The sequence below is a fragment of the Narcine bancroftii genome, chromosome 3, assembly GCF_036971445.1.
Source record: "Narcine bancroftii isolate sNarBan1 chromosome 3, sNarBan1.hap1, whole genome shotgun sequence".
Lineage (NCBI taxonomy): Eukaryota > Metazoa > Chordata > Chondrichthyes > Torpediniformes > Narcinidae > Narcine > Narcine bancroftii.
The window spans coordinates 327,049,879-327,063,449 of NC_091471.1; the positions used below are offsets into that span (position 1 = coordinate 327,049,879).

Sequence of the window (13,571 nt, forward strand, 5' to 3'; positions counted from 1 at the left end):
CTCCCATCAAAGACTACACACAGCCGCGATCAACACTTTCTTTGAGGTTAACACAGAAGACGATTAAGAAATTAAATAGAAACTCGGAGTGTCGGTTCCGATGGGTCCCCCTAACCGTCGCAAACCCCGCCCGCCTGGGACGTTCAGTTCAGCTCTGGGCTCTGACCCCATGACACCAACCCATCTGACCTTGCGTCCTTCGCTCTGGCTGTGGGGGGGGGGGGTCCAAAGTTCGTGGGTTTTCTTTGTAAAATCCCTACCCCAACTGTCCACCCGCCCTCGAAGGCCAAAGGTCTCTCGCCGGCCAGAGGTCACAGTTCAACGCTGCAGGTTCGCGCTCCTGGGTGCTGGAAGGTCAGAGATCATGGCTCTGGACACTGGAAGGGCAGAGGTCACGTTCATTTGCTGCAAGTTCACACCTCAAGAAAGTCAGGGTTACAATCCCCGGTGTTGGAAGGTCACAGGTCACATCCCGGTTGATAGAAGGTCACACCCTCTGCAGAAGGGAGGTCAAAGATCGTGGCCCTGGCTACCGGAAGGGCACTGATTGTGTCTCTGGCAACTGGAAGGCCACAGGTCATGCCAGTGGTCACTGGAGCCAGTTTACAGCTTGACCAACAGAAGGTCACAGTTCACAACCCCATCCATCGGAATGTTACAGTTCATGACCCCAACCATCGGAAGGTCAGTTCACAACTCCCTAAGGTCACAGTTCACAGCCAGGCGGCCCCGGAAGGTCATAGTTCGCTGCCTCTCCCCTCCCTCCTTGCCCCCTTACACCCTCTCCGGGAACAGTCAGGGGTCTGACCTCCCTCCTTGCCCTCCCCCCCTTTCACTCCAGGGTGGCTGGGTCAGGGGGCCGCCAGTGAGGGGTTGGCTCCCCACACCTCTGACTGCAGGTACTCGGCAAACAGGGCCTTGGCCCGCCGTGCCACCCTGCGCAGGTCCTGGCGCCTCACCAGCCGGTCGAAGTGCATGGCCGTCTCGTTGTGGTCCAGCCGCCCACCCATGATGTGGTCGCGGTGCTCAAGCAGCAGCGCCAGGCACAGGAAGAGCAGGAAGGGGTTGCCCATGCCGAACTCCTGGGGTGGGGGCAGGGGCTCTCCCAGATCCTCCTCGCCTTCCTCCTCCTCCTCGTCCGCCTCCCCCCAGCATGGTCTGACCAACAGGGGCCGCGGGGAAGCCAGGGGCTCACCGCTCAGGGGCACCTCAGTCTCCGGCGGGTCGGGGGGCAGGGAGCTCCAGACCACCTCAAGGAGGCGCAGGGCGTCGTCGAAGGCGAACTCCCGCTTCAGCTCCAGCAGCAGCCAGCGGTAGCAAAAGAGGAGGCCATGGGCCCCGCGCCGGCGGAGGTAGGCGTAGAATTCCGGGTCGGCGCGGCGCAGCAGCAACTTCAGGTGCCGGAACTTGAGGGACATGGCCCGTCCATCGGCGCGGAAGTTGGCCTCCAGCCGACGCATGGCGCCACAGAAGCAGACGTAGGCGTGCCCCTCGTTGTCCATGACGGCCAGGATGGGTGAGGCAATGTCGCTCATGCCTTGGCAGTAGGAAACACGTGGGTGGGACAGGGCGTAGGTGGTGAGCAGGTCGCGTAGTGCCGCCAGGTGGGGCCCGTCCTCTGAGCCAGCGTAGTAGGGGTGCTGGCGGTCGGTGCGCAGCACATCCTTCACCACTGCCCCACGCACCGCCTCCAGCTCCTCGCTGCCCTCTTGGCTGCGCCACGACGCCTTCAGCGCCTCATACTCCTGGCTCTTCTGCTTCATGTAGTCCAGCCGCTCCTGCCCTGTCAAGCCATCCGGGTAGACATTGAGGAGGTAGCGCCAGACCACCTGGGTGTGGGGAGGGGGGGTGGGTGGAGTGAGTGAGAGGACGAAGAGAGAGAGTGAGACAGAATGTACGGGAGGGAGAGAGAGAGAGAGAGACGGAATGGACAACGGGAGAAAGAGAGAGGACGGGGAAACGGGGAAGAGAGAGACACACGGGATGGAGAGAGGAGAGGGGAGAGAGTGAGAGGACAGAGTGAGAGGACAGAGAGAGAAGGGATGGACAGGGAGGGAGAAGAGACAGAACGGACAGCCGGGAGAAAGAGAGAGGGGGAAGAGATGACAGAGAGGGAGAATGAGAGAACAGAGAGAAAGATGGACAGGGGAGAGAGAGGGAAGAGAAAGCGGGGAGGGGGAGGGAGAAGGAGAGGGGTTTCAATAATGAAATTTTTAAAAATGTGGACAGATACGTGGATGGTATGCGGGGCTTTGGACTGGGTGCAGGCAATTGGACCAGGCAGAATAATACTCTGTCACAGACTAGAAGGGCTGTGTGTTGTTCTACAGAAATGTGAAATAGGTGAGGACTTTATTCCCTGGAGTGTAGAATAATGAAGGGAGATTCGATTGAGGTTTTTAAAATTATAAGGGGAATAGACAGAATAACTGTAGGTCGGCTTTCTTTATTGAGGGTTGATGAGATACAAACTAGAGGACATGGATTAAGGGTGAAAAGGGAATGGTTTAGGGGGACTTCACAGAGAGTGGTGGGAGCGTGGAATGAACTGCCATCTGATGTGGTAAATGTGGGCTCACTCTTAATTCGGATTGATATGTTGATGGCAGGGTCTGGAGGGTTTTAGAGTGGGAGCAGGTCAGTGGAACCAGAGGAATGATGGTTCGGCACAGAGTAGAAGGACTGAATGGACTGTTTTCTGTGCTGTAGTGTTCCTTGATACTATGGAGGGATAGGGTCCAGGGGCAGATCAATGGAATGAAACAGAATAATTGTTAGGCACAGACTAGATGGACCAAGGGGCCCATTTCTGTGCTGTAGTGTTTGATGGACATTCCCGATTGAAGTAGATTTGGACAGGGAGAGGCACGGGCCAGCGTGGAGCAGTGGGACAAGCTTGGTTAGGACAGGTGAGGTGGGATGAGAGTATCCTGTTCTGTGGTTTGGTGGGGGGGGGTCAGGGTACAGACCTTGCGAAGGGCAGGTTCCACCCCTCCGTGGTAGATTCTCAGCCTCAGCTCCTCGGGACGGCAGAGCTGGCCCTCGTGGTTCAGGTAGGTGTGGAACTCGGCATCACTCAGGGGGGGTTTGAAGGGCTTCGTCGCCTCCTCGCTGCTTGACCAACTCAGGACCTGCTGCATCCTGGACAGCGTCCGCCCCACCTGGGCCAAAGCAGAGAGGTCTCTCACCATCCCGTTTTCACACTTGCCCCGTGTCGTCCCGTCTCACACTCCTTCCGTGGCATCCTGTCTCACACTCCCCTCCCAGTGCTATCCCGTTACATGCTCCTACCCCCCCTGCACATCCCGTCACACATTCTCCAGGCGTCTCGAACACAGAGTGAAGTTCCCTTCGCACCGTCCCATCACACACTCCCCGGGGGGGGGGGGAATCAGACACAGAGTGAAGCTCCCTCCACTCCAACCCTTTCCCACTGCTTCTACTCCACCCTCACCTGGGAGAGGATCGACTGCGTGAGGGGCAAAGGCGAGGACGGAAAGGGTCTCTTCTCCGGGGTCAGCAGTTCTGAGCCAATCACATCCTTGGGGCTGATGATGTCCCACTCTTCCAGCAACGGGCCTGCATGGGGGAGGGGGGGTGAGGAAAGGAAAGAGAGGTCATACCTGGGATCAAGCATTTCCTCCCACGAGAGGCCACAAAACAAAGGAGCAGAATTTGCAGCCCATTGAGCATGTCTAACCCTCTCAGGCCCAGACTCCCCATAAAGTTGAATGTCAAAATCTCTGCGGCAGTCGGCCCACAGTACTGTGCTGGCCACATCATCTACTATGACAACCTAGAACTTCCCTGCTGCAGAAGAGTTACAGGTGATAGGGGAAAGGTTAAACAGATTAGAACTTTATTCCATATGCCCATCTCTATTAAATGTCCCTATTGTTTCAGTCACCACCCCTGGCAAGACATTCCAGGCACCCAGTACTCTCTGTGTAAAAAAACTTACCCCTGATTTCTCCACTAAACTTCCCTCCTTTCACCTTGTTCAGATGTCCTCTAGTGTTTGCTATTCCTGCCCCAGGGAACAGGTACTTTATCTGTGCCTCTCAGAATTTATAGGCCTCTATTAAGTCTCCTCTCATCCTTCTATGTTCCAAAGAGAAAAGCCCTGCCCCAGCTCTGCCTCATGTGTCAATCTCCTCTGCAGTCTCTCCATGTCCTTCCTGCAATGAGGTGACCAGGATTGAACACAATCTTCTTAAGTTGGTCTCACAACTTAGAATAACATAGGCGATCTATCCCCGGGGGATGCTGCCGTCGGGGAGCAGCAGTGATCATCAAGGACCCTCACCACCCAGCACAGGGTCTGTTCTTGCTGCTGCCATCAGGGAAGAAGTCGAGGGGCCACAAGACTCCCACCACCAGGTTCAGGAACAGCTGCTACCCCTCCACCATCGGACTCCTCATCAACAAACTCAATCAGGGACTCATTTAAGGATTCCTTTGAGTTCATTTTTATCATTTTTTTCTTTCTGTATTGCACAGTCAGGTTATATTTGATTACCTGTATGTGCTGTATACAGTTTTTTTTAAACATTACAGCACCTTAATACACTTGGGATTGTCTGATCTCAGAGGCTAGGCAGGCTCAGGACTGGTCAGTACTTGGGAGGGGAGACCGCCTCAGATTACCAGGTGCTGCAGGTTTCTGTGAAGGACACTGGGTAAAGTGGCGAATCGTACCATAAGGTAGACCAGTGGTTCTCCACCTTTTTTCTTTCCACTCGCATCCCACTTTAAGTACAGGTACACAATCCTTTATCCGGACATCTAAGATCCAGATAGCTCTAAAATCTGGCAAGTGGGGAGAGGGACCGACAGCGTGAGTCAGGCAGGTGAGAGACTGGCAGCGCGAGTTGGGCAGGTGAGAGACCGGCAGCGTGAGTCGGGCAGGCGAGGAGGAGACCGGCAGCGTGAGTCGGGCAGGCGAGGGGGAGACCGGCAGCACGAGTCAGGTGGGCGAGACAGCAGCGCGATGGGAAGGGGATGGGAGTGGATTCGCAGCACAATTCAGGTGGATTTAATCTGGCTTTTCAAAATCCGGAAAAATCCGAAATTTGGAACACACTGACCCCCAAGGGGTCTGGATAAAGGATTGTGTACCTGTATCTGTATTCCCAGATTCCTCTGGGAAGGAAAGTTTAGGGGAGACATTGGGGGTAAGTTTTTTTTTTACACACAGAGAGTTGTGGGTGTCTGGAATCCCTCCTCCCCATCTGCTGCTGTCCTATCCCTCCCCTCATCCACCTATCATCTCCTGCCTTTGCCTACACCCCAAAACCTTTCTGTTCTGATGCCTGCCAGCATCTTCTCATACCTCGATGAAGGGCTCAAGCTCGTTGGTTAAGCTCGAATAGCTCAGGGATTAGAGCACTGGTCAAAGGGTCGCAAGCTCGTTTCTCACTGGGGTCTCATTTCTGCGAGGGGCGTTGGACAAAGTGAAACCCCGAGAGCTAAGGGGTTAGAGCGCTGATCTTGTTTAACCAGGGGGTTGTGAGTTCGCTCCTCGCTGGGGCCTTGTTTCAGCGAGGGGCACTGGACAAAATGGGGACTCTCTGTCTACCTTATGGTAGACAAAGTCATGTATTTTACATTCTAAATGTAGTATTACATGACAATAATGGAATCTTTACCTTTAATTCTGCCGTGGCTGCAGGAAAAGGAATCTCAGGGTTGTATGTGATGTCATGTATGTGCTCTGACAATAAATCTGAAAACTGACTAGAACTGCAACATGACCTCACGACTCAATCCCCCTGACTAATGAAGCCCAGCATCCCTTAGGCCTTCTTAACAATCCTATCAACCTGGTTCGTCAAACCTCCCCTTACACCTCTGTCACACCCATAGGGGTACTCACTGTCTTCCAAGGGCTTGATGTCGACCTTGAGCTGAAGCTGAGCCCGGGAGAGGCTACTGAAGGCCACGTCTAGATCCCAGTCGGACTGCAGGGAGAGGTACACCTCCTGGCTGGGCTTCTCCAGGGACAGGTAGCTGATGGTGAAGTTCTTTCTGCTGCAGGGAGAAGGCAAAGGGGAGGGGGGTGCCATAATTCAGCGAGAGGGCCACCAGGAAGGGGCGGGTGGAGGAGAGAGGGCAGAGAGGAGAGTGCAGGAAGGGTGTGAGGAGAGCAAGGGGAGAGAGAGAGAGCACCGGAAAGAGGAAGGGACAGAGGAGTAGTGGCGGAAGGGAGGAAGCATTGAAAGGGGAAAAGGGAAGAGCGGCAAAGAGGGGGTAACAAGGGGTGTGAGGAAGGAGAGATGGAGAAGGGAGAGAGCAAGGGCGCTCAGACGGATGAAGAGGGAGAGATGGAAGAATGCCTGGGGGGGGGCTCAGAGGGAGGAAGTGCTGGGAGGGGGTCACAGATATAGCTGGGAAAGTGGCTCAGAGTAGCTGGGAAAGTGGCTCAGAGGAAAGGACAGAGGAGAAAGGGGGGAACAGCAAGGAGGGGGCTCAGGAGGGAAGGATGGAGAAGGGGGGAGCGTGGTGAAGAGTGGGCTCGGGAGAGAGGGACAGAGGAGAAAGGGGGGACCATGGCAAGGAGGGAGGGGTGGAGAAGGGGGAGCATCAAACCCATGGTATCTGAGGGTTCTGTGTTGCCACCCACTCCTTCCCTCCCTCTGCCAGTGGAAGATTGGGGAGAGAGGAAGCCTCTCCACAATGACCCAATCGCTGCCTCCATTGTCCCACCATGGTTCCTCCCTGGTGGGGTTGTGGGGGAAGGCAGAGAGTGAGGGGATAGTAGGGAGCCACTCACCTGCTCAAGTCAAAAGCCCGGATAAGGATATGCTGGAGGACCTCGAAGGAAGTGATCTGGGGATCGACGGCAAACGAGCGGAACTCAGGAGGCATCAGACCCTCGCATTTCTGTGGGGCAAGGAGCAGGGGAAATTAGGGCAGGGGTCTGCAGACTACTGGGGGGGGTTGGATAGGGTGAGACTATAGGGTGGGACATCCCGAGGAAGAGAGATATCTGCCCCTCCTTCCCCCCTGCCCAACCCTCTCCACATCCCACCGTTCAGTGCCTCTCCCCTGCCCCACACAGGCCACAATTCTGAACCTACTCTAATGAAATAACCTTCCGTCCATGGTCCTCTGCCCTTCATAAATCAAAGTATTGAGTGTCAGAGTTGGAATTTTATGGTAAAGTTGTACAAGACATTGGTGAGGCCAAATTTGGAGAATTGTGTGCAGTCACTAAACTACAGGAAAAATCTCAATAAGATTGAAAGAGTGCAGAGAAGATTTACTAGGACGTTGCCTGGACTTGAGTTACAGGGAAAGGTTAAGCAGGTTCGGACTTTATTCCCTGGAGCATAGAAGAATGAGGGGAGATTTGATCGAGGTGTTTAAAATTATGAGGGGGACAGACAAAGTAAATGTCGGTCGGCTTTTCTCACCGAGGGTCGGTGAGATACAAACTAGAGGACATGGGCTAAGGGTAAAAGAGAGGTTTAGGGGGAACTTCTTCACACAGAGAGTGTGGAACGAGTTGAAGTGGTCCCGTTTAATGTTTAAGAAGAGTTTGGACAGGTACATGGATGGGAGGGGTATGGACTGGCTGCAGGGCAGTGGTACCAGGCAGGAAAATGGTTTTCCCCTGACTGTTTCTGTGCTGCAGTGTTCGATGGTTCTACCCAACAGTCTCTTAAAAGATCCTGTTGTACCAGCTACCTTCCACCATTGCTGGCAACACACCTCATCACTCTGTGTGAAAAACTTACCTCTTACACCCCCTCTCCCCTTTGCATTTACCCCCAAAATACCTTAACCTATGCCCTCTCATGTTAGCTGGGGTAAAAGCCTCTGGCTGTCCACACGACCAATGCCTCTCCTGTACACCTCTATCAGATTATCCCCTCATACTCCATCACTCCAGAGAACAAAGAACACTACACCACAGGACAGGCCCTTCACCCCTCGATGTTGTACATTCCTTCCAAAAGTACGAAGCCCTTCCTACCTCGTAACCCTTTATTTTTCTTTCATCCACGTTTCTAATGTGTCAGCCTCCACCACAGTCCTTGGCTCAGTTCCACGACTCTTTGTATAAAAAAAACACCCTTAAACAAACGTCCTCTGGTGTTTGCTGATCCTGCCCCAGGAAACAGGGGTTGACCGTCCACCCTAACTACGCCTCTCAGAATCAAGTCTCCTCTCATCCTTCTACTTTTCAAAGAGAAAAGTCCCAGCTCTGCTAATGTTGCCCTAATGAGACTTGTTTCCCAATCCAGGCAACATCCTGGTCAATCTCCTCTGCCCCCTCTCCGCAGCTTCCTGTAATGAGGTGACCAGACTGAACACAATATTCTAAGTGGGGTCTCACCAGAGATTTGTAGAGTTGGAACATGACCTCTCAACTCCTGAACTCAATCCCTCAAATAATGAATACCAGCATCCCATAGGCCTTCTTAATGATCCTATCGACCTGCGTGGCGACCTTGAGGGATGTTTGGATTTGAACCCCATGGTTTCTCTGTTCACACTGTGAATAATTCTACCATTAACCCTCGTCTCAGCCTCCTGGTTTGACGTTCTGAAGTGTATCACCTCACTGATCCGGACTGAACTCCACACACTTCTCCTCCCGACTCTGCACCTCGTCTATAGCCTTGTCAACTTTGACAACATTCAGCTCTGTCGATAACCCCACCCCCCCTCCCCATGTCATCTGCAAACTAACTGACCCATCCTTTCGGCTCTTCATCCAGGTTATTTATACAAATCACAAAGAGCAGGGGGTCCCAGAACAGATCCCTATGGCCCCTCCACTAGTCCCTGACCTCCGGGCTGAATACTTTCCTTCCATTACTGCTTTCTGTTTTCTTCCTGCAAGCCAATTTTTGTCTAGTCAAGGTTTCATGGATCGTCGCGACTTTCTGAACAAGTCTCTCTTGTCAAATGCCTTGCTAAAATCTATGTCGACCACATCTATCGCCCGACCCTCATCATTTTCTTTTGTGACCTCCTCAAAAAGCTCAATTGGGCTCGTGAGGCGCAGCCATCCCTTCACAAAGCCACATTGACTCTCTTTGAGTAGACTGGACCTTTCCAAATGCTCATAGATCCTATCCTTAAGAATCCTCTCCAATAGTTTGCACCCCACTGACGCAAGTTTCACTGGTCTCTAATTCCCAGGATTCTCCCGATTACCTTTTTTAAACACGGGGACCACATTTGCCGTTCTCCAATCCTACCCCCCCCCACCCTCCAATTTTCTGGTGCCCTGACTGCTGAAGACATATCAGTCTTCGGATGGACCCCACTTGGAATATTGCGTTCAATTCTGGTTCCCTCACTGCAGGAAGGATGCTATAGAGAGGGTGCAGAGGAGATTTGCAAGGACTCTGCCCGAATTGGAGAGCACATCTCGAGGATCGATTGTCTTTTCTCCTGGTAGGATTAAGGCATTTCCTGCGTTCGTAAAGAGCAGAAGGATGACAAGAATTAAGGTGGGGCTATTGAAGGGTAAAGGAGGCAATATGCACCTGGAGGTGCATGGTAGGAAAAGGGAATAGTAGCTGACAAAACAGGTCAGGCAACTCGTTGAGAGGAAGCATACATTAGATATATAGGAAGCAGGAAACAGGAAGCGCTCCTGAGAAGTATATGGTAGCCAGGAAGGAGCTTTAAGAAAGGACATGAGAGCTCAAAGGGGACATGAGAAGGCCTTGGTCTGCAGGATTAAGGAAATCCCCGAGGCGTTCTATGCGGATGTGAAGAACAGAAGGATGATGAGAATGAAGGTGGGGCTGGGGGAACGGAAGCAACATGCCTGGAGGTGGAGGAGGTTGGAGAGGTCCTAAATGAATACTTTGGATCAATATTCACAAGATTAAAGGACCTTGTTCAGGGTGAGGCCTGTGTACTGGACAGTGTTGAAATTAAGGAAGAGGAAGTGTTGGATCTTCTTAGAAACATCAAGGTTGATAAATCCCTGGGGCCAGATGTGACATACCCCATGCTGCTGTGGGAAGTGAGAGAAGAGACAGCTGGGGCAGTAGCTGTGATTTTTTAATCCTCTTTGGCTGCAGGGGAGATGCTGGAGGATTGGAGAATGGCAAATGTAGTCCCTTTGTTTAAAAAAGGTAATCGGGAGAATCCTGGGAATTAGAGACTGGTGAGTCTTACATCAGTGGGGTGCAAACTATTGGAAAGGATTCTTAAGGATAGGATCAGTGAACATTTGGAAAGGTCCAGTCTACTCAAGGAGAGTCAGCGTAGTTTTGTGAAGGGAAGGTCGCGCCTCATGAGCCCAGTTGAGCTTTCTGAGAAGGTCACAAAAGAAACTATTGAGGGTCGGGTGGTAGATGTGGTCGACGTAGACTTTAGCAAGGCATTTGACAAGGTCGCCCACGAAAGACTTGTTCAGAAAGTCAAGACGATCCATTGGCTGTGTGGATAAAAAAAATGGGCTTGCAGGAAGAAAGCAGAGAGTAGTCGTGGAAGGAAAGTATTCTGCCCGGACGTCAGTGATGAGTGGAGTTTCTCAGAGATCTGTTCTGGGACCCCTGCTCTTTGAAGAGCCAAATGAAGAGATAGAGGGATGGACCAGGAAGTTGGCAGATGATATGAAGGCTAAAGGAGTTATGAATGGTGATGGTCATCACAACAGGATGCAGAGATGGGCAGAAAAGTGGCAGATGGAGTTCAATCCGGATCAGTGTGAGGTGATGCACTTTGGAAGGTCATACTTGAAGGCTGAGTACAGGGTTGATGGCAGGTTTCTTCACAGTGTGGAAGAACAGAGGAACCTCGGGGGTCCAAATCCCTCAAGGTCGCCACACAGGTTGATAGGATAGGAAGGCCTATGGGACGCTTCATTAGTCAGGGGAGTGAGTTCAGGAGTCGTGAAGGAATGTGGCAGCTCTGAAAATCTCTGGTGGGACTACACTTAGAATATTGTGTTTAGTTCTGGTCACCACAATACAGGAAGAACCATCGAACATTTCAGCACAGAAACAGGCCTCTTTGGTCCTTCTAGTCTTTACTGAACCATTTTTTTTGCCTAGTCCAGCTGACCTGCACCCAGCCCATAGCCCTCCATACCTCTCCTATCCATGAATATCAAAATTCCTCTTAAATGTTAAAATTGAGCCTGTCTTCACCACTTCAGCCACCATTCCACCCTTATATTCCCCATGAACTTTTCCCCTTTCACCCTTAACCCACATTCTCTGGTTTGTATCTCACTGACCCTCAGTGGAAAAAGCCGACCGACATTTACTCTGTCTATCCCCCTCGTAATTTTAAACATCTCCATCAAATCTCACTCATTCTTCTACATTCCAGGAAATAAAGTCCAAACCTATTTAACTTTTCCCTGTAACTCAGTTCCTGAAGTCCGGGCAACATCCTAGTAAATCTTCTCTGCCCTCTTTCTATCTTATTGATATCTTTCCTGTAGTTCGGTGACCAAAACTGCATACAATTCTCCCAATTTGGCCTCACCAATGTCTTTTATAACTTTACCATATCATCCCAACTCTTGTACTCAATACTTTGATTTATAAAGGCCATCGTGCCAAAAGCTCACTTTATGACCCTGTCCACCTGTGACGCCACTTTCAGGGAATTATGTCTCTGTATTCCCAGATCCTTCTGTTCTGCTGCACTCCTCAGTGCCTGACTGTTCACCGTGTACGTCCTTTCTTGGTTTGTCCTTCCAAAATGCAGCACCTCACCCTTGTCTGCATTAAACTCCATCGCCATTTTTCAGCCCATTTTCCCAGCTGGTCCAGATCCCTCCACAAGCTTAGAAAACCTTCCTCAATGCCCACGGCGCCCCCAATCTTAGCTTCATCTGCAAGATCGGAAGGATGTAGAAGCCATGAGAGGTGGCAGAGGAGATTTACCAGGATGTTGCCTGGATTGGGAAACATATCTTATGAGGCAAGTTTAGCAGAGCTGGGACTTTTCTCTTTGGAGCTTGGAAGGATGAGAGGAGACTTGATAGAGGTCGACAAGATTCTGAGAGGCATCAAAAGGGTGGATGGGCAGCGTCTGTTTCTCAGGGCGGGATCAGCAAACACCAGAGGGCAAAGTGAAGGGAGGGAAGTTTAGAGGTAAGTTTTTTTTTGCACACAGTTGTGGGGGCCTGGGATGCCTTGCCAGGAGTGGTGGTGGAGGCTGGAACATTGGGGGCATTTAAGAGACTCTTAGACAGGCTCATGGATGGAAGATAAATAGGGGGTGATGAGGTGGGGGGGGGGGGTTTATCTTTTTGGGGTAGGTATTTAGAGGTTAGCACAATTTCATGGGCTGAAGGGCCTGTACAGTGCTGGCGGTTCCATCTTGTATTCCCCAAATGTTCTCCTGATGCTCCTGATATCCGACTCCCCCACACCTCTGTTACCTTGATCACTCCCTTCCCCCAAACATCCACACCCGCTCCCACTCCTTCCTTCCATCACTTCTCCTCCTGTCCCTCTCAAACCCCTTTCTCCCCCCCTCCATGGTCCACCTCTCCCCCATCTCCGGTCTCCTTCCCCTCCCGTCACGTACACTTCTCCCTCCCTCTAACTTTCCCCTCCTCCAACCCCCATCCCTTCACCTCTTCTTGACCTCAGCCCACCACCACCCCAAGCTCACCCATACCCTCAGCATCTCCCCCTCCCAACCTCCACTCCGTTTCTCACCCTACCCCTCCTCACTCCAACCTCAACACCTCACCCACCTCCCCACCCTTGCTCACACCAACCTCCCCTCATCTCCACCATTGCTCACCCCAACCTCCCCTCAACTCCACCCCTCTCACACCTCATCCTCTCCCTATCCCTCAACACCTCCTCCCTCACCCCCATCCTTCTTCTCACCCTCACCCTTCCCCATCTCTCCACTCCCTTCACCCTCACCATTACCCACCCCCTCATCCCCTCCCCATTACCCACACCCTCACCTCCTCCCGCTACCCATGCCCTTACCTTTACCCTCATCCCCTCCCTCTCCCATCACCACCATACCTGATACCATCCCCTCCACCCTCAGCCCTCCTCCCCATCCCTTCTCCTTCACCCTCATCCCCTCCTCCTCACCTTCATCCTCACCCCTCCACCCACACCATCATTCCCTCCCCCTCCCCCTTTCTACACATCCCCTCCCCATCCCCCTTTCTACACATCCCCTCCTCACCATCACCCCTCCCCACCTCATCCTCACCCCCTCACTCTACCCCCACGCTCCCTCTTCGCCCTCACCCCATCCCCACCACTTCCTTCCTCTCCCCTCGCCTCCTCACCTTTACCCGCACCCTCACCACCTCCCATTCCTCCGCCGCCGCCATTCTCCGTCTCTGTGTACATTCCCTGAGAAGTGACGTCACCCTCACTGCCGGGCCTGTGTCGTCACATCCGGCTCGGGAGGGGAAATGGACGGTGCGGTCGCCCGTAGCAACGGCTTCTCCAGGGGATAGGACAAGGGCCGCTCAGCCCGTCCTGGGGGAATAGCAGCGACCAATCAGCCCTTCATCTCGGGGATAGAATAGGCCAATCAGCCTGTCCCATGGGATAGCAGCGACCATGAGGCCTCTCATCCAGGTATGAGGCCATTCAACCCCT

General features: G+C 52.6%; 1 protein-coding gene across 2 annotated transcripts; it reads right to left on the reverse strand.

Annotated features, from left to right (window-relative positions):
* Positions 1 to 24: 24 nt before the first annotated feature.
* tbc1d25 (TBC1 domain family, member 25) lies at positions 25 to 13,336 on the reverse strand. Of its 2 annotated transcripts, XM_069929116.1 has the most exons (7): positions 13,253 to 13,322; positions 7,979 to 8,058; positions 6,773 to 6,882; positions 5,876 to 6,030; positions 3,455 to 3,579; positions 2,970 to 3,161; positions 25 to 1,829 (listed from the first exon to the last, which is right to left on the reverse strand). In XM_069929116.1, exons 3-7 carry the CDS (start codon positions 6,865 to 6,867, stop codon positions 852 to 854), a joined length of 1,545 nt encoding a protein of 514 aa, XP_069785217.1. In that variant the 5' UTR covers positions 6,868 to 6,882; positions 7,979 to 8,058; positions 13,253 to 13,322; the 3' UTR covers positions 25 to 851. The 2 variants fall into 2 exon arrangements, with proteins under 2 accessions (XP_069785217.1, XP_069785216.1); XM_069929115.1 differs by lacking the exon at positions 7,979 to 8,058 and having other exon boundaries at positions 13,253 to 13,336.
* Positions 13,337 to 13,571: the final 235 nt, after the last annotated feature.